We start from the raw sequence: 20,658 nt of genomic DNA, 5'->3' as shown, positions 1-20,658 counted from the left end.
GGCCGGCGTCTCCGCGGCCGGCGCCTACGCGTCCACGGCCGGCGTCTCCGCGGCCGGCGTCTCCATGGCCAGCGCCTCCGCGTCCACGGCCATGACCGTGTCCACGGCCAGGCTCAGCTTCAGCATGCACATGCTCGTGAGGTTCGTCCTCTCGCAAAACAAATCAACAAACAAAGGTGGTGAGCAAATGATCAGCAAGAAGACGAGAGCACCAACAAAAATATGAACCTCGGCGGGGAGACAAGACGTACCTTCATCCGAGACGATCAGCTCCAGATCATAGTCTAGCTCTCCGGCAAGACCGTCGTAGTCTTCTTGGACATCTTCCCAGTTGATCTGGTTGTTTAAATCTAACCCTGCCATTGCAGGGTGAAGAACTAGAGAGAAATGAGATGGGGAGAGAAAAATGGTGTACTAGTACACTCTTGGTTCCGTCCAGGCGAGCTGATTCAAATTTGAAAAGGCTGAGCGGGCGTGGGTGCGGCTGGCCACGCAGACGTGGACGCGGGAATGCCCTGAACTTTCCCTCCAATTTCTCTCCGTGGCGGGATTACGCGTGGCTGAGGTGATGCGCACATGGGGGCTGTACAGAGTTGGTGGAGGGGTATATTAGACCCAAGTACATGTGCCAGCTCACTCATTGGTATTGCTGTTGGAAACTATACGCACTATAAAACGGAATGGAGGGAGTATAAATTTAGCAACAATACAATTAGCATAATCAGCATACCATGGAGCAGTGCGAGAAGTATTTATGACATTTAATTGTTCGTCCGGAAAGCTATCATCAATAGGTAGTGGGTCATCAAGAACATTTTCTAACCTAGACAAGTTGTCTGCAACGGGGTTCTCAGCTCCCTTTCTATCAACAATATGCAAATCAAATTCTTGTAGCAAGAGAACCCATCTAATAAGTCTAGGTTTAGCATCTTTTTTGTCCATAAGATATTTAATAGCAGCATGATTCGTGTGAATAGTTACTTTAGAATCGACAATATAAGGTCTGAACTTATCACAAGCAAATACAACTGCTAAGAATTCCTTTTCAGTAGTAGCATAATTTCTCTGAGCATTATCTAGAGTCTTACTAGCATATTGGATAACATTTAATTTCTTATCAACTCTTTGCCCTAGAACAGCACCTACAGCATAATCACTAGCATCACACATAATTTCAAAGGGTAAATTCCAATCAGGTGGCTGAACAATAGGTGCAGAGATCAATGCTTTCTTAAGTATTTCAAATGCTTCTACACAATCATCATCAAAGACAAATGGTATATCTTTTTGTAATAAATTAGTCAGAGGCCGATAGATTTTTGAGAAGTCCTTAATGAACCTCCTATAAAAACCGGCGTGACCAAGGACACTTCATATACCTTTGATGTCCTTGGGACATGGCATCTTTTCAATAGCATCAACCTTGGCTTTATCAACCTCAATACCTCTTTCAGAAACTTTATGCCCCAAGACAATACCTTCATTAACCATAAAGTGGCACTTTTCCCAATTCAGGACAAGATTTGTTTCTTCACATCTCTGCAAAACTCGATCAAGGTTGCTCAAGCAATCATCAAAAGAGGATCCATAGACGGAAAAATCGTCCATGAAAACCTCACAAATCTTTTCACAAAAGTCAGAGAATATAGCCATCATGCATCTTTGAAAGGTAGCAGGTGCATTACATAAACCAAAAGGCATACGTCTATAAGCAAAAGTACCAAAAGGGCAACTAAAAGTAGTCTATGATTGATCATTGGCTGACACCGGTATTTGAGAGAAACCAGAATAACCATCTAGAAAGCAAAATGTGTATGTTTGGATAATCTTTCTAGCATTTGATCGATAAAAGGTAAGGGGTAATGATCCTTTTTAGTAGCCTTATTTAATTTGCGGAAATCAATTACCATCCTATAACCTGTAATAATTCTTTGCGGGATCAATTCATCTTTATCATTAGGAACTACAGTAATACCTCCCTTCTTAGGGACACAATGGACATGACTTACCCACTGACTATCAGCAACGGGATAAATAATACCTGCCTCAAGGAGCTTTAATATTTCTTTTCTTACCACTTCCTTCATCTTAGGATTCAACCGTCGTTGATGATCATGAACTGGTTTGGTGTCTTCCTCCAAATTTATTTTATGTTGACATAGAGTGGGACTAATGCCCTTAAGATCATCAAGAGTATATCCAATAGCAGCACGGTGCTTCTATTTGGATGCAAGCTTTAACACCTATCCGGATGACTCTGAGTAGCAAACCGGATACGTATAGTGGAGCAACCATTTGGAATAGCTCCAAGTGGAGCATAGTAGCAACATCTACAATATGAAATAGAGATTTGCGAAGAACACGCAGATGTGAATGTTGCAGACCCGTTGACTAAAAACCTCTCTCGTAAGCATAACATGATCAAACCCTAGAACTCATTGAGTGTTAATCACATGGTGATGTGAACTATATTATTGACTCTAGTAAACTCTTGGGTGTTAATCACATGGCGATGTGAACTAGATTATTGTCTCTAGTAAACTCTTGGGTGTTGGTCACATGGCGATGTGAACTATGAGTGTTAATCACATGGCGATGTGAACTAGATTATTGACTCTAGTGCAAGTGGGAGACTGTTGGAAATATGCCCTAGAGGCAACAATAAAATGGTTATTATTATATTTCCTTGTTCATGATAATTGTCTATTGTTCATGCTATAATTGTATTAACCGGAAACCGTAATACATGTGTGAATACATAGACCACAACATGTCCCTAGTAAGCCTCTAGTTGACTAGCTCGTTGATCAATAGATGGTTATGGTTTCCTAACCATGGACATTGGATGTCGTTGATAACGGGATCACATCATTAGGAGAATGATGTGATGGACAAGACTCAATCCTAAGCATAGCACAAGATCGTGTAGTTCGTTTGCTAGAGCTTGTCTAATGTCAAGTATCATTTCCTTAGACCATGAGATTGTGCAACTCCCGGATACCGTAGGAGTGCTTTGGGTGTATCAAACGTCACAACGTAACTGGGTGACTATAAAGGTGCACTACAAGTATCTCCGAAAGTGTCTGTTGGGTTGGCACGAATCGAGACTGGGATTTGTCACTCCGTATGACGGAGAGGTATCACTGGGCCCACTCGGTAATGCATCATCATAATGAGCTCAATGTGACTAAGGAGTTAGCCACGGGATCATGCATAATGGAACGAGTAAAGAGACTTGCCGGTAACGAGATTGAACGAGATATGGGGATACCGACGATCGAATCTCGGGCAAGTAACATACCGATGGACAAAGGGAATTGTATACGGGATTGATTGAATCCCCGACATCGTGGTTCATCCGGTGAGATCATTCATGGAACATGTGGTGCATGGTTCCCGAACCCGTAGGGTCTACACACTTAAGGTTCGGTGACGCTAGAGTTGTAATGGGAATAGTATGTGGTTACCGAAGGTTGTTCGGAGTCCCGGATGAGATCCCGGATGTGACGAGGAACTCCAGAATGGTCCGGAGGTGAAGATCGATATATTGGACGAAGGGTATTGGAGTCCGGAATTGTTCTGGGAGTACCGGGTGACGACCAGAGTGACCGAAAGGAGTTTCGGAGGCACCGGCAAGCGTTATGGGGCCTTATGGGCCAAGGGGAGGGGCCACACCAGCCCACTAAGGAGATGTGCGCCCCTCCCACCCCATCTCACGTAACCTGAAGAGGTGGGGCGCCTCCCCTAGGGCAGCCGCCCCTCCCGGCTTGGGGGGCAAGTTTCCTAGGGGTGGGGGCGCCCAAACCCATCTAGGGTTTCCCCTTTGGCCGCCACCCCTCCCCTAGGGAAACCCTAGGGCGCCTCCTCCTCCCCCTTCCCCCTATATATAGTGAGGGAGAGAGAGCGCACCCCTTCCCAGGCGCAGCCCTCCCCAACTCCTCCTCCGTAGTGCTTAGCGAAGCTCTGCCGGAGAACCACGAGCTCCACCGCCACCATGCTGTCGTGCTACCGAAGTTCTCCCTCAACTTCTCCTCTCCCCTTGCTGGATCAAGAAGGAGGAGACGTCCCCGGGCTGTACGTGTGTTGAACGCGGAGGCGCCGTCCGTTCGGCGCTTGTATCGGATCTTCCGCGATTTGAGTCGCCGCGAGTACGAATCCATCAACCGCTTTTTTGTAACGCTTCCGTTTAGCGATCTTCAAGGGTATGAAGATGCAGTCCCTCTCTCTCTCGTTGCTAGCATCTCCTAGATTGATCTTGGTGATACGTAGGAAAATTTTGAATTATTACTACGTTCCCCAACACATCACCCCCACGCTATGTTCCCCTTCCACTTCGATAGAGAAAAAAGAACAAATCATCCTTCTCCGCTTGCTCGTATTCCCTCGCCGGCGACCTTATGGCGTCCGATTTCTCATGTTCCTTTCGTGCTAGGAAGCTCATGGGTATTAAGCAATTGATACAGGGAGTTCATTGGGGTTTGATCTGTTCCAATGAGAGACCGACATGGCTGACTGAAGGCGCGAATATGGCATTTGGACTGAAGGATTAGGGTTTAGGGATCTATTCATTTCCCTCGGTGCCAACATCCTGTACCTTTTCACGCGCTTTTATCAGTTGTCTAATTCAGTGAATTGTTAACTTTTCTGACAGGTTGTAGGTATTCCGCTGCTTGTTTAACACTACTTTCTTATATATGGATATTGATTATTTGTGTCTGTTACATGATGTGATCCCCATTGACTCCAACAGGCTTGGGCATCCAGGAACCCCACCACCTGCTCATGCAAATGCTCAAAACAACCCGGTAAGTCTGTAACCTCACCACTTGTTGATCAATACGCAGTCTGTCTTCTGAGCGTTGATTAGGATTATATGCAACCGTCTAGCTAGAAAGTAGTGTTAAACCGATGGCGATAATGCTTCTATGGTGAAAAGGATGAGAAGTCGCAGAATTTTTGAGCTCCAACTCAAATGAGCTCGGGTGAATAGTAAATTTAAAAAAAATGAAAAAAAATCTGAAATTTTTCTGGGGCATAATTGATAAAAGTTTTCAGTGCTTAAAAAAATTCATCAAAGAATCACATTCGTGGAAGTCGTGGCGAAAAAAATAAAATCAATGCTCCAAAAGTGTTATTTTCAAAAGCATTTTGAAGTGCTGATTTTTTTTGCCATGACTTCCACGAATATGATTTTATGATGAAATTTTGTAAACACTTAAAAAAATTGTCAAAGTTCATCACAAAAAGAAAATCAGAATTTTAATTATTTGTTTTCATTTTTTACTATTTATTCCGAGCTCAAATGAGCTCGGGAACAGAACATTCCGAGCTCAAATATGAATGTATTCTCCTATACAATTTCCTATTTGTTTGACACCACATTTAAAAAAACTTGTTAGTAATATACATTTTAAAAAATGGAGATGTAAATGGACTGCCCGACCCACATAGTGGCATACTGGCATGGGCGTTTGTCCGACTATTTGTTGCTTAAACCACGGTACATTAGCCGGTATTCCCTATTTGATGCATGATACGTCAAACTGCCGTCAAAAACACACACATGGGAGAGGGAAAGAACGAGGTAAATGGGTCGGCCCATTTTAGGTAGCAAGCAAGATCTGGTTTTGGGAAGGTTCCTGACTGGTTTTTTCGTTGTTTTTTCCCTATTTGTTTCCTTTTTTCCTTCTCTAAATGTTACTAAAAAATAATCACCTTTAACAAAATAAAAACCTTTGTTTTCAAAAATGTTTAAAACACGAAAATATTATTAAAAGAAATTGAGAACATATTTTTGGAAACATGAACATATTTGATTTTTCGATATTTTTCTAAAACAGTGAATATTTTTGTAAGCTTGAGAACTTTTTTGAAATTTTGAGAATAATTTGATTTTTTAGCACCTTTTGAAATTTCTATAGTTTTTTTAAAAGACATAAAAATTTAAATATACTTAGTTCTAAAAAGTGAATGAAAAAACAAGTAAAAATGTCGCTACCTGCCCGAGTCGCTATAGTAACCTATACAGAGCTACAGTTCGCGTCAATGGGCCAGCCCAATCAAAGGGCTCACTCTGTGCGAAACGATGCAGAATGCGTCACATAGAGGATGTCTCACCCTTAGCCAGTCTGCTTTATGGGAGCAACTAGGTGACGGACACCCATTGCGGGGGGCTCGCAATGGGCACCCCGGGGGAGTGCTCTAGCACGCCGTGTGGTGCACCCAATTGCCGTCATGTGTTGCACACTCGCGCACCCCGCGAATGCACAATTTTCGTGCACGTGTTTTTGGATTTTTCTTGGGTTTTTCATAAAAAAAACTTGTTTTCTCTCTCGTGCAGCACACCCGCGTGACAAAGCACAATTGCGTGCTGAAGCATGAAGCAAAGTTGTGATTCCCGAAAACTGAAAGCACATTGTGCTTCATGGTGAAGCATAACTTCTTGAAAAAGTGAAAAACACGGTTGTGCTTTCGCGTGGATCTCAATTGTGCTTCCTGAAAAAGTGAAAAGGCACACAATGTGCTTTCAGGTTTCTTCGTTTTTTGGTTTTATGTTTTTGTATTTTTCGTTTTGGTCCCTAATTTCTATTAAAAAATCCAAAATATTAACATGGTATCTAGTTACGAAGATCTCGACATGAAAAACACAACGGCGAAAACTATTCATCATTCGAACGCACAATTCGAGAGATATAATCTTTTTTATAAATGAATCTAAAGAAAAACACAAAACTCTCAGGTTGTACCGTTGTGGCAAGTGTTGCACATGCAATAAGTCACTTGTCATCAACACCCAAAAAGCTGGAAGTGACCTGGTATCTCGTTGATTTATACTACCTCTATACCGAAATACTTGTAGTTGGAGGGAGTATACATGAATCAAAAATACGTACAAGTCCTCCAGTTTCCAGTTCCATTTCCAAGTCAAAAGTCCAAGTTCAATCCAGCCCAAGCTGATGCGGCGACCTGTACGGCCCACCATCCTGGAGCAGACAGACCACGCTACATTTCTTCTCCCACAATATTTTTTTCTTTTCTCCCAAGTCCAAGGCGATCCTCCCGCACGCTCGAGAATGTTCCGCAACCCGCGCCGCGCCGCCCTACTCCTCGCCGCCGGCGCCGCCGCAGCGGGAGCCGGGCGCCTCCTCGACCGCGGCGACTCCGCCACGGTCGTCACCGTGTCTGCCTCCGCGCCGCTCCGCCATCTCCTGTCCACCGCCGCCACGGGGCTCTTCTCCAGCAACCCCCTCTTCGCGCCGTGGCAAGGTTCGGTTTGCTGTCGCGTCATCTGCTTGTCTGGGCTAGTTTACGGTTATCACCTACGTTTGAACAGGGTGTCATTGATTCGAGATTATCGGTAATCATTTGTACTCTATCGAATGCTTTGTGGACTGTGGTGCCAACTACCAAATGGTTATTAGTTTATTTAAGCTAGCTATTTTTGCAACACAGAACACTTGTTGGAATATTGACACTAGATCATCCTTGCTGATGGTTATTAGTTTCCCCAAATTGGCACTAAAGCCTGCTGTTGAGGAGACAGAGGAAGGGACGTTCATTATGCCGTGGAGAGATATATGAGGAGATGGAGACAGAGTTTGAGGGGTTTTAATTTTGATGCATAAAACCAAACGAAATGCGAAAAGCAAAACATGTGATTAATTAGCTCTAAATGCATTGAACATAATCATAACACAGTAAGCAATTGCAAGGAAAGTTCCAAAAAAATTATAGTCGTTCTGATTTTATGGATGGTTAAGGTGATTAGTATCCAAGCGCAACTCATACTATTGTTTGTAGAGTGTCGATATAGACTTGCAAATGGTAAAACATATTTATGTATTTTGCTAAAAAAAATACTGTTGAAGTTCTTTGCTGGGAGAAGTGTAAGAACATTTCTTGGAAAATAAATTCTGTCTCGGGGCACAACTGTTCTCAAATGATGTGACTGTGGTTTAGCTTCTTTTCTTATATGTTGTCTTAGGGCAGTAAATCCCTTTTTTGTCTGCCGTCATATATCTTTTCCTTTTTTACCTTATTACGTGATGATTTCTTGAGAGTACGTAGTAAATGCTATTAATGGATGTGCAACTGTTCTGAGCGAGTAGTTTAGCTGAATTGAGGTGTTATCTGGACTCTGGATTCAACGATGTTATATATTAATAAACATAGTTGGAGACCAGTTTGGTGGAGGCCTGCATTTGGACATTAGAACACTATTTGTAAGCACATATATTTCACAGAAATGCTGTGTGTGTTACACTTTGTTTCGCCCAATAATGCCTCCATATCTTGCTCTTTACCAAGAGCTTAATTTTTTAAAAATCTCATTGTATTCAAATTTTTGTGTACAGGGGATTTTACAGGGAGTTTCCCTATACTAAACTCTTTTGCATCTGCATCGGTTCCACCCGCAAACCTGAGCAACCATGCCTCTGGTGGAAACTCTGATGATTCGAGATGTTGCCCAGGATGTCTAGGCAGAAACTCAATTGCCAATGCTGCAGCTGCAGTTGGTCCTGCTGTGGTGAATATTTCTTGTATGCAAGGTGGGAATGTAGCTGCAACGGAAATTGTTAAAACTTATGACCAGTTTCACTAGCTATATGTTGTAAACTTGTGCAATTATTTCTGTAGAAAATGGATGGTTGCGAGAGAAGAGCCTTGGATCAGGGACTATAATAGATCCAGATGGGACCATATTGACATGTGCCCATCTTGTTACAGATTTTCAAAGCACAAAACCAGGTCTAAAGGGGAAGGTTAGTAACTTGGCACTACCAGTACTTTTTGTGTTCATCTTGTGTTATCCATTACGGCTGACACTAGGGATTGGGGCGCCACCTTGTGGCGCCTCCTGAGAGGAAGTTGGGCGGTGCCAGGTTGGCAGCCGCCCATTTCAATTTCTTTTTTTATCTTTAAGTAAGAAGTTGCACTACAAATTTTAAAAGAGCTAAATAAATGACACTCAAATAAAAGGAGATTAGGGCATCTGAAACACAAAACACTGGAAGGCATGATATAGAATCAGACAGAGGGAAAGAGGCAACACATATTCATGAAGTAATGAATTCAGTATTCAATTGTGACATGAAGTGCTACACCAAAACTATAAGAACACAACGACTGGAAATTTAAAGGGGCTTCAAACTGAATGCTCAAATTGTAAAATCACCAATAAATGCCACTCAGTTCCATGGAGATCCTTGGCTACCAGTTCTTGACATGCCCTGCAAAGCAACGAGAGGAAGATACTGTTCAGCATATCTCCTAAGAACAGAGACGAGGATACATGCAGCAAGAAGTGCACAAGTTACTCTATCCGCATTTAATAACCTGCTATCAAAGAAGCATATACATGACATACAGGTTATTCTTGTGCCTCAATAATTAAAACTAATGATGTAGTACAAAGACCATGGATGAAGGGGCAGGAAGAATAGTAGAAACATCTGGTATACCTGGAGGTGGTACATAGACGACTCGGGAGTGACTTCTTCTCAATGTCGAGGAGCACGACAATGGATGGTGCTGCTTCAACATGTCCTTGTCTTAGCCGCAGCTGCGTCCTGTGAGGCCCATTGACTTACAAATCCTATTTTCACGTCATAACCAGATAGAGGGAAGAGAGCACCGTAGGCAAATACAGAGCTAGTGTACAAGTGTTCAAATACAAATGTATGGCAAACCCGCAGATACATAAACATGAGACCCAAAAAAAATTCAGATATAGAAATGTGAGATATGAAGCGCCATTTTACAATAGCCACGAAGGAAACCAACAATGGTCAACATCGAGGAGTCACCCAGGAGCTTGCTGGCTAGCACCATCGATGGTAGCCACCCTAGGTTCTATCCTCGGATCTACCTTGATTGAGGCATCACTCTTTTCTAATGGCTTGGGCACCCAACAACAATCAACAAAGGGGTGACCTGTAAACAACTGGAATAAAAATAGGATGACGTTAAAAAGATGTATTCAAGAAGATGAACACAACAATAAGAAGTTCTGGCAAGATAAAAGTCTCGATTTATGTTGTTTGGATAGATAGACACATGTAATAGTTTTCCCTTTTCCCTCTTGGCTTTCTTAAAAAGTGTGTGCATATGCTAGTTAGAAGTTAGACTAACGACGCACTCCAATCAAAACAGGAATAAATCATCCATGGCGAGCAGAAAACAAATGATCATATCAGGGCTATGCCGACATACAACTAAGCAAACTGACCATGAAATGGATGATCTATTTAGGGTATACCGACCAACAACCTAGAAAACTAAAATCATTTATGTTTTTCATGATTCAGCAATGGTGCCCAATGTGTAGATCCATCTAACTAAATTTACAATACTGGCATGCTAGCCTTTAACCATCTTTGGCACTATTCTTGACGCCTATTTGAACTGACACTACAAGAAACAAAAATAGACTGCATCCAAACAATTGTTCAGTGGATATATTTGGACTGAAACACGGCGGGGCCTAGTGTCCATGCAACCAGTAGATACTGATTATTCATCGTGCTCTCAGTATATGTAACTCAGTTGCTACTCTGCTATATGCAGGGTACACAAAGCAGCCAGCCCCTGCATCCAAGAAAATAAAAGGAAAATGCAAGAAAAGTGAGTACCTAGAGAAATAGTAACAGTAGTGTCCCTATTTATAAGCTGCTTCCTCTGAATTCATATTTATCAGCTGCTTCCGTTGACAATAACCAGAAAGAAAACCGGTTACATGAACCTTAGGTGTAAGCACACAACACGAGCATGCAACAATTCTTCAGGATAAAGGGTGAAAACAGATGTGCATCAATTATCAGGTCATTTAAGTTAAATAAGCATTAGACAAACACCGAAGTTAACTGTATGGCAACCATTTAGGTTCAGACATTGCTACCTTTCAATTGGAAAATATCACAACTCTGTATGCAGATGCATTGGCACTAACAAAACTTTCAATACTATAAGGAAAGAAATAGCGCCTGATCATTTTAGTTAACTGTGATTCTATCCACCGTTGATTTATGATTTTCAATTTTTACTACCAAGCTCTTGATTCTATATTCCATTCTAGATAAATATTAAGCTTTCTTTCTTACTTGTGTAAGAAACACTAGTAACCATTGAGGGTATTCATATATCTGGCTTCAACGCAATATAAATTCCATTTGTTAATTCAGATATTGAAGTCATATTTAACTATTGTATTAGGTATAAGTGTTATCTAAAGTGTTAGTATCTGCTCTAGGTTTCTTCTAGATTAATAAAATGGAATTGACAAACAAGACAGTGGCATATTTTTTAAATGAGTACTAATATTGAGTAGTGCATTTGGTACTTCCAAATTATGCTAAGAAACCAGACCATGTGCGGCTACCTAGCTAATGATGATTTCTTACCTTCAGCCTTTGCCTTTTACCTTGAGCTGACACCAAAATCAGTATATGCAGAACAGTCCATAAACAATTCATTCTAACCAAGAAAAGAAAAACAAAAGGAGAAAGAGGAAGAAAAATGAGATAGCTAGAGTCCAAGGAACAAACACCTAGCAACCAGCCAAAACTGCAAAAGAGCAGCAGAAGCAAGAAGAACCAACCAAAAGTGAAATAGGAGGTAGAAAGGAAGACAAAATCCAGGCTGAAATAATCTGGATCAGATCCGCGGTTCAGCCCCACAGCTCAACCAAAATCCAAGTGACACCAGACATGTTGCGCAAAGCATGAAACCGGAGAAAAAAAGAGAGTAAACCAGCTGAGGAAGTCCTGTTGTGAGTTGGTGTGCCGCTCCTCTCGGACGCGGTGGTGGCCGTGGCGGCGGCGGCGGCGGGTTCCATACGGCGACGAAGCTGTCGCTGAGACCGCCAGCAAGGAGGGGATCATGCTCGTGGCGGCGGTTACCCGCCTCCTAGCCTACCTAAAGGCTAAGAGGAAGGACACAAAAATGTGAAGGAAAATTAGGAAGTAAGCATTTAGACAGTGTATGTAACTGACATAAAGATATAGAATAAGCCTCTTTAGCATAGTGGTCATTTTTATATCCTGGCTATGTTCAATCCTACAGTGTTTTACACAAGCAGCAGTGCACTAATTACTACATCATGATTAAGCAAGCTCTACTAACTTTCACTAACAACTCACACAATTCTGCACACGCAAAAGTTAATGTCTCTTTTTAGCTAGCTAGGAGGGTATGTAATTAAGCAGCAAAGCTACCTTGAAATTAAGGTCGAATGAGGACCTCAGCCTGTTCCCTTAACTAGGCGCACGACAGTGATCCTCTCCTCCACCGATGCCATGTTGAGATGTCGTTCTGAAGCGTCTGTGAGGAGGGGAAACACGGCACAACTGTCATCGATCCACTCGGCATCACCTCCCATTACCTTCTGATACTCCCACTCGATAACAAGGCCTCTGAGTGGTGCTCCAGACCAACATCCGCGCAACAGCCTTCATTTTCTACTTCAGCTCCTGAAGTAACATCTTGAAATTGAAAATGCCACAAAATTAAAGAAATCGACTGAAACTAAAAGACAGATAATAGGTACTATGTACGAATATAAACATCACATATGTACAGGCTCTTTCATCGGATACCTTGTAGGCACAGAACCAAATATGAGATTTTTTGGGGGGATTGAATCAAGAGAGAGAGAGAGAGGCGGCCGCTGCACCAAATCTAAGAGAGACCGAAATAGAGGTGAGGGTTAGAGCTCGAATGGAGTAGAGAGGACGAGGAGGGGGATGAATTCACTGGTGCAGAGGCATATGATAATTGTTTATAAGTCTTGAATATACATGATAGAAACTACCTGCTAAGATAACTTGCTTTGTAGTCCGCATCATCTGTGACATGCTTCTTCAGTACATTATATAATATAGAGAAGTGCAGATCAAGTGGTGCAATCATATACATCTGGCTAACCTGATGCAGCATCACTAATGTAAGGTACTTTCTTGCTTTAAATACTACTTCCTCCGTCCCATAATATAGGAGCGTTTTTTACACTACATTAGTGTCAAAAAACGCTCTCTTATATTATGGGACGGAGGAGACCATACAGCTCATAAAATATTGATGGATCTAAGCCTATGAATGTGTCACCTCGTCTTCCTCTTCAACTATATTAATGAACCTATAATCCTTCTTTATTGCTATGTGAGGCATCCATATGGACCAATCAAAATTAGCAATTTGAGAGGTACTGAAATAGATTGCTGGTACTCCATGAGCTTCTCTATGTGTCCTATAATCCTCGTCGCTTGATTCCTTGAAAAAACTGCAAGAACAAATGCGCATCAGAACACTATACTGGTGGATTTAACGAATCCACCAGGCCAAATTTCGTGGTGTGGTGAGCGGGACTTACTTGGCAAATCCCTTGAGAGCAACCTCTAGTATGATCTCTTTTGATACCATCATGCTGAACTTTCACAACTACTTCTCTGCCATCTTCCAGAGTTGCACGATGAACCTGTTCTATCCGCAAGGTGGTGTTCGTTTACATGAGCATGCTATGAATTTACACCAGAGAAAGTATAGTATAGTTCATTTGGGAGCCAGGGAACTTACCGATGCGGTTGCAAGCACACGACAGACAAAAACTCAGACTAAGACAAACTACATTACAGTTATGTTATGTGATGATGCCAGTTAATTGGTTGATACCAATTACGAATGAACAGGTTTTGTAGAATAGCTAATGAACAGGAAATACATAACTCTTCAAGAGGGCGTGGAGGAAGTGAGTCTTGTCCAAGGATGGGGACAACAAACGTCAAAGATGTCAGCTTCCAGCTTACCATAGCAGAGACCTGTGAGGGCATTTGTTGTCAGACACATTTCACAAAGTTAACTTTTCTATCATTCAGTGCAAGGATTCAGCCAATGAATTACTCAATCTTCTCACATAAAAAAAAGAACTACTCAATCAGATATTCAGAATGCATGAAGTGAACATTATGAAGGTCTCATTGATGAAATCAGCTCAAGTGCAGTACAAGGAATCGTGGTGGACCATAAATTCCACAACCCATTTCCACTCACAAGCAGTTAAGCACACACAGTACTTGCAGAAGTACCTTCCTTGCAGATGAGGCCTGTGAGCGCGGTGAACAAGGGTGCTCGAGCACGTACCGGACCAGACCCTCGTCCAGCGGCCACACGGCGAGGGCGTAGGTGCCGACCTCCTGGAGGAACCTCTTGATGGGGTTATCATCTCATGGCCATCGGGCGCGGAAGGAACATCCATGAGGCGGAGCCACACGTGGGGGGTGGGGGTCGGGGGAGGCGACGGAGACGAGCCGCTATAGGCCGTCAGAGCCTCGCCGGCGATGAAGGGGACGCCGCGCCTGAAACCCTAGCCACCGCTGAGAGTCAGGAGCGAGCGTGGGAGGCCTCAGGCGACGGATCTGGAGGGATGGGAGGAAGGAGAGGGGCGAGGGGAGGTCGTTGGTCTGCCACACGCCGCCGGGACTCGCCGGAATCGGCCGTCGTGAGTGGTGGTGGCGGCGAGGAGTCGCGGGGCGAGAGAGGTCTCGTGAGAAAGGAGACGAGAGGAGACGTGTGAGAGCAGGATGGATCAGTCGATGCGGTTTTTACTCTCCCCCTTCAACACAGTAAAATTGACGTGGCATAGGCGAGGCTGCCTCATTGACGCACACCTTATTGTTTTTAATTGCTAATACTGTACAATGCTTTATCATTAACAAATGAAACTAGTATTATGATGCATGGATATGACTTGTTGAAGTTCTTAAAACACTGGAAAGTTAAAACTCTAACCTGGAGCACCTGTTCCTGGGTGTAAAGGAAATAATAAATCAAAATGCTTTATGGATGTAAATGTATTCTTATGTGCTTACAAACTTTATTTGTGGGGGGGGGGGGGGGGGGGGGGGGGGGGGTGGAATTAATTATGCACCCTATTAAAAAACGATTTAGTGCTATTAATGTTTTGTCTCCTTTTTTATGGCTTGGAAAAAATTAGTGCGCAAAACTGTTAATTTTTTGTACAAATTTGCAGGCTTATCAAAGACTCAAAATATGTGTGACTTTTTATAATTCCAAGTATTTCTTTAGAATTTACTGTTCATAAAGGGAGCCATTTCCCCTCACTCTTAGAATATCTCTGAATTTGGAGCAGCGTTGAGCTATCAGTATAGATGTGTATATTATATGTTGGTTATGATGCTTGATAAATCTCGAATGCTAGTATTGAGGTTACTATCACTTACTATACTTCCATAGACAGTTGTTGTTGACTGTTGAGGTTGATGTGTATGAAGTATAAACAATGCTTCTCTACCTTCATCACAGCTAGTTGAGACCATCTCTTTGTAATTGGTAAAGGTTCACATAAATGAATTGCATATCATTGTTAGTCATAGCACCTTTTTTTCTCATTCTGTACATCGGAGGAAGAAAAATTGACATGAGAAACTTCTCTAATCTCGCAAAGTGGAAGCTTTTGAACTAACTCATATTCATTGTTTCTACCCGCATCACTTTCTTTACAGAATAGGACAGATGCGTTGTGACCAATTATAACAGAATTGAAGTTAGAATATGTCTCTTGATTATACATGGATGAATGGACTGTCCTTGGTCCTTAATCATTCTTTCAAGTTATGGAACACTAGAACAGTCAATAACAGTCGATAACCCTATAAAAATGGACAGTAGTCTATAACCTAAGTACCAAGGTTGAAGTTCTGGAATTTTATAGGGTCAAATTTGACCCAAGCCATAGTATATACAATTCAGTGTTTTTCCTAACAAATTACCACATCGTAGCTCTGCTTAAGATAGATTTTTTACTTACACTTCTATCCTCTTCCTTGTACTGTTAAAATGTTGTGCCAGCATCTTGGTTCATCCAGTTAAATAGTATAGATATTTGTTTGCTTCCTCAATCTTGCCTAAAAATGGGTCAATTATAACAGGTTAGTGTGAGTTTACAAGATGGTCGGGAATTTGAAGGCGTAGTTCTCAATTTTGACCACCACTCAGATATCGCTGTTCTGAAGATCAAGTCCAAGACACCTTTACCAGCTGCAAGACTTGGATCCTCATGTAAGCTTCGACCAGGTGACTGGGTTGTTGCTTTGGGCTGCCCACTTTCTCTTCAGAATACAGTTACAGCTGGCATTGTAAGGTTAAGATTTCCCTAAAACTGACCCTTTTTTGCTTTAATTTTATCTCATCCCCTGGCTATCTTTAACACTACTGGTCCACTTTTGATCCCCAAACTTGCTCTTTATTTTGCTGACTTCAATGTTCCACTTTCACCCCATTTTCCTGTAGTTGTGTTGACCGGAAAAGTAGTGATCTGGGTCTTGGAGGAATACGAAGGGAGTATCTGCAAACAGATTGTGCCATCAATATCGTAAGACCTTTGACCTCATCTTCCTGGACATGATTTTAGCGCACATCCTTCGTGCACTTGGATATTCTGATCTGTTTGGTAATTATTATGTCATTTTACTAGGTCTTGTTACCAGCCATCACACTCTTTTTCCTTCTTCTGTGAACATGCGGAGATATGAAAAAAATAATGATTGGAAACACTAACACTGAATGTATAAATGTATTTGAATTTGTGTTGGGACAATATAGCTTTGAAAAATCATGAATTGGGAAAGATATTCCTAACTGCACCCTATCAGAATGAGGACCATACCGAAAAAGGCTTTCGCCCCGCTTTATAAATAAAGCAAACCGCCAAGAGCACATACAAGGACTAGTTCAGAACACACACACCCAAGTCTCACAATAATAAATCCAGAGGTACTGCTGAGGGCACAGCTCAACAAGCCCAAAACACACACGAAATAAGAGACAAGGCTCAGCCGGGGCCAAGGCCGGAGAGCAACAGACGACTAATGAGGACCATGCACCAAACAGTTTTGAGGAAAACATTAGAAATTACAGTAGCAAATCTGAAAAAAGATAGTAGCAGCTTAAGCTATTTACCTACTGTGCACCTTCCTGTTGCAACGTTCAACTTTCTATTCTGATCCATTTGTCACTCGGGTGGTGACCATAGATGTCAGTATCGATTAATTTTTACCTGCTTTCTACTCCCTCCGTTCCTAAATACTTGTCTTTCTAGGCATTTCAACAAGTGACTACATACGGAGTAAAATGAGTGAATTTACACTCTAAAATATGTCTACATACATCCGTATGTGATAGTCATTTGAAATGCCTAGAAAGACAAGTATTTAGGAACGGAGGGAGTATTACGGAATTAAATTTTGTGTATCTGCTTTCTTCTTGGACTAATATTGAAGAACAGGGCAACCTTTGTTTTTGTTTAAGTTTTTCCTTGGTTCATCTATTTTGTTTTTGCCAATGTAGCCTCATACATATGTAATGCAAACATATGTGGTTTGTTTCCTTGGTGCTTTTGGTTCGGTCTCAGTTTCTCTAGAACAAACTGTGGACGCATTTGCATGCTGCAGGGTAACTCTGGAGGTCCTCTTGTGAACCTCGATGGCGAGATCATTGGAGTTAATGTGATGAAACTTAGGGATGCTGATGGTTTGAGCTTTTCAGTACCGATTGACTATGTCGTGAAAATAGTGGAGCACTTCAAGAAAAATGGGTATGCCTTTAGTTGTATGACTCAGGTTGCATTTAACTATTGCACTGTCTTGTATTTCACCTTGCCTTCAGAAATTTCTTTATTTAACTTTAGGCTATTATCTACACTTTTGGAATGATGTTAGAACATGCATTGTACTTCCTCCGTCCGAAAATACTTGTCATCAAAATGGATAAAAAGACATGTATCTAGAACTAAAATACATCTAGATACATCCCCTTTTATCCATTTTGATGACAAGTATTTCCGGACGGAGGGAGTATGAGGTAAGTGAAAGTCGTATGATGATGGTGTTTCCGCTTTGTATACAAGAAGTTAGTTTATAGGTAGTCAGTCTGCATTTACCTTCTGTAAGTAGATTCTTTTGGATTACTTAAATGTTACCACACGCATACCACCACCAAGTATAATGTTCAAGATGAAGCGTGCACACTGATACAGCGAAGTATGAGAACATACATGGCCATGCAATTACCTCCAATCGTTTTGTCTCTGTTGCAATATGCCAATGCTAGTGATACACTTGCTTCCTATTTTGTAGATATCTTATACTATAATTTACTCTGTGTGGGAATCAACTTCTGTTCACGTTATTTATCATTTTGTGACAACTCAACTATTTGATGCCAAAACCATATTCAAATTATCGCCCATACTTGTCACATGGTAACTTGTCCTGGTTTAGTCCACTCGTAACTTAGATTGAGATACTGAAAGGTCACTTGATAAAAATGCGATTGATCGAATTATCTAACTCTTATTTGTTTGTGTTCTACCACTCGAGTAACCCGATTAGTGATGAATGAACATCAGTATTACACAAATTTAACTGAAATCCAGCATGATGTTACTTTCTATTGTGCAATGCAGGAGAGTTGTACGCCCGTGGCTTGGTTTGAAGATGCTTGATCTTAATCCAATGGTCATTGCGCAACTTAAAGAAAGATCAAGTTCTTTCCCAGATGTAAGCAAAGGTGTGCTTGTTCCAATGGTAAGCTATTCATAATTCGTCTTGTGCCGTGATGAGACGTTCTGCAGCCCAGAAGACTCACTCTTAGGTTTCTGACTGCTGTGCTCAAATTAAATTTGTTCTACAATTCTAGTTATCACAGTTCATTGCTTTTTTTTCATATATTTCCTGCTCTTTCTGACCTATTATTTATTCTTATAATTGTGACTTTGTGGTGTGCTTGAATTAAACTTGCTGTACAATTCTAATTATCACAGTTCAATGCCTTTCTTTCTTATATCTCCTGCTGTTTCTGACTTATTATTTATTCTGATTATAGTTAGGCCATGCTAAGTTGCTGATACTGGATTAGTGGATTACCAGGTTACACCAGGCTCGCCAGCCGAACGTGCAGGATTTGCTCCTGGGGACGTAGTCACTGAATTTGATGGTAAACCAGTGGAAACGATCAAAGAGGTAACTAGGGTAACCTCTGGTTATGTGGAGGTTTCTTAAATTTCTATCACTTGCAATATTCCTTATTTTGAAAGAAGTAATTATGTCATGTTAGATCGTGATATGGAATTAAGCCTGATGCTAGAATAGTGGCCTCTGGTGCCTGTTGCCTAACATGGTTCATGCGCTTCTGGGGTTATTATTCTAGTGTTCTGTGCATCGAATTCTCAAATCTCAACTCAGGGAGGGGGGAGGGGGGGGGTCAAATTATCCTTTTATTTGTGCGGATGAGTTTTTCTTTTTGAGGGATATTTGTGCAGACAAGTTAATAGAGAGTATACATTGCAGATCATTGGTATCATGGGGGACAAGGTTGGAGTGCCATTTAAAGTTCTTGTTAAAAGGGCGAACAATGTACCTGTGACTTTGACAGTTACGCCAGAGGAAGCAGATGCCAGCAGGTGACCCACGATTATCTGCTTGAGGTTAATGAGCTCAGAGGAGAATTTGCAGTACAAATATAGTTTTCCTTAAAATTTATTTTATGCGGCCCATGGACATTCTGTTGAGTTCGATGTAGGCATGGGTAATGGACATTCTCCTTCCTCATAAGGGAAAGAAAAACTTAGAAATAGATATGGTGGTGCAGTGTTTGACTTGACAAAATGTGAAACTCATCGAAGGATGTGGATGTGGAGTTTCGTAATCTGTTCAATACTTATGAACAAAATAGGCAAGAGTAGCAGTAAGGTGTGTCTGCATCTTTTGATAGAACTGTTTCAGAAGCATGGTAAAGGTGGGCAAGAGACTGAAACAGCAGAGTTGTCGAATAATTTTTACATTCTGCGCTGGCACTGCCAAAACCTTAAATGGATGCATGATTCGCATATCTGTTTGGAAGCAATGTTCTTTTTTTAGTGGAATTTGGAAGCAATGTTCTATCTGTATTTGGAAGGTTTGATTTGCCTGCTGCAAAATCAGGTTGGTACCTGGCGTCCGCCTTGCGTGACACCCAAAAACCTAGGTCCATTTCTATTGGTTGTTGGATGCAGCATCTCATAACTTTTGGTTGAAATGTCCCTCTCATGCTTCATCATGGGGAGGGGGGGTTATTTGTGGTAGATGTACGCTTTCGTCTGCCTGTATCTGTATGGTATGGTGCACCAATAGTTGAATATGTTTTTTTTTGTATCCTCCTTTGCCCTTTTTTTTAACATGAAAAGATTTTATTCATCTAGCAACATTTTACAGAGAGAAGTGTGAAGGGGTTCACACTGAATAATGTTTACAAAATCCTGCTGTGTATGGTAATCATGTACGTAGTTCTATTGCAGAGTATTGCTCACCTTGTGTGACCCGATTAATTTCTACTACATTTTATACATGTAGCTGTGAGGTCAACAACGAAACAAAAATGCAATTTGCCAGAAAAAAAACTTCCGAAAGAAGAAACCCTCTTTTCTTTTGTGTTGAGCTGACTTGTAGGTTTATGATTGACAGGGCAATCATTTAGAGAAATACTCCTTTATGCATCTGAGGCGACAATGACACTTTTTTTTTTGTTATAGTTCTCCTTTGGGTGTAGGGGGCATTAAGAAACAGTCATGTCCGTGGCCTATGTAGTCCCCGTTTCTAAACAAATAGATAT

General features: G+C 41.6%; 2 protein-coding genes across 4 annotated transcripts; one reads left to right on the top strand and one right to left on the bottom strand.

Annotated features, from left to right (window-relative positions):
- The first annotated feature begins 6,978 nt into the window (after positions 1 to 6,978).
- Positions 6,979 to 19,899, top strand: LOC109732288 (putative protease Do-like 14). Of its 2 annotated transcripts, none has more exons than XM_020291477.3 (9): positions 6,979 to 7,266; positions 8,355 to 8,549; positions 8,638 to 8,762; positions 15,942 to 16,153; positions 16,303 to 16,384; positions 17,463 to 17,605; positions 18,476 to 18,596; positions 18,939 to 19,031; positions 19,359 to 19,899. In XM_020291477.3, exons 1-9 carry the CDS (start codon positions 7,074 to 7,076, stop codon positions 19,473 to 19,475), a joined length of 1,281 nt encoding a protein of 426 aa, XP_020147066.1. In that variant the 5' UTR covers positions 6,979 to 7,073; the 3' UTR covers positions 19,476 to 19,899. The 2 variants fall into 2 exon arrangements, with proteins under 2 accessions (XP_020147066.1, XP_040242571.2); XM_040386637.3 differs by having other exon boundaries at positions 18,928 to 19,031.
- Positions 9,035 to 14,580, bottom strand: LOC109732289 (uncharacterized). 2 transcript variants are annotated; one of them, XM_073496286.1, is made up of 8 exons: positions 14,079 to 14,550; positions 13,367 to 13,811; positions 13,102 to 13,276; positions 12,809 to 12,921; positions 12,594 to 12,675; positions 12,213 to 12,479; positions 9,462 to 11,920; positions 9,035 to 9,230 (listed from the first exon to the last, which is right to left on the bottom strand). In XM_073496286.1, the coding sequence occupies exons 2-5, from the start codon at positions 13,417 to 13,419 to the stop codon at positions 12,639 to 12,641; spliced, it is 378 nt and encodes a 125-aa protein (XP_073352387.1). In that variant the 5' UTR covers positions 13,420 to 13,811; positions 14,079 to 14,550; the 3' UTR covers positions 9,035 to 9,230; positions 9,462 to 11,920; positions 12,213 to 12,479; positions 12,594 to 12,638. The 2 variants fall into 2 exon arrangements, with proteins under 2 accessions (XP_073352387.1, XP_073352388.1); XM_073496287.1 differs by lacking the exon at positions 9,035 to 9,230 and having other exon boundaries at positions 10,172 to 11,913; positions 14,079 to 14,580.
- Positions 19,900 to 20,658: the final 759 nt, after the last annotated feature.

Source organism: Aegilops tauschii, chromosome 4 (genome assembly GCF_002575655.3).
Source record: "Aegilops tauschii subsp. strangulata cultivar AL8/78 chromosome 4, Aet v6.0, whole genome shotgun sequence".
NCBI classification, from domain to species: domain Eukaryota; kingdom Viridiplantae; phylum Streptophyta; class Magnoliopsida; order Poales; family Poaceae; genus Aegilops; species Aegilops tauschii.
Note: the sequence above shows the minus strand (reverse complement) of the source record. Positions and strands in the feature narration are given on the sequence as shown.

Bases quoted from the DNA above. Each gene is read 5' to 3' on its own strand.
- LOC109732289 (XM_073496287.1), bottom strand. From the start codon at position 13,419: ATGATGGTATCAAAAGAGATCATACTAGAGGTTGCTCTCAAGGGATTT. The intron at 13,277-13,366 runs GTAAGTCCCGCT...TTGTTCTTGCAG, and splicing joins GCTCTCAAGGGATTTGCCAA to TTTTTTCAAGGAATCAAGCG. The intron at 12,922-13,101 runs GTGACACATTCA...ATGCTGCATCAG, and splicing joins TAGTTGAAGAGGAAGACGAG to GTTAGCCAGATGTATATGAT.
- LOC109732288 (XM_020291477.3), top strand. From the start codon at position 7,074: ATGTTCCGCAACCCGCGCCGCGCCGCCCTACTCCTCGCCGCCGGCGCC. The intron at 17,606-18,475 runs GTATGCCTTTAG...TGTGCAATGCAG, and splicing joins GAGCACTTCAAGAAAAATGG to GAGAGTTGTACGCCCGTGGC. The intron at 19,032-19,358 runs GTAACTAGGGTA...TATACATTGCAG, and splicing joins CAGTGGAAACGATCAAAGAG to ATCATTGGTATCATGGGGGA.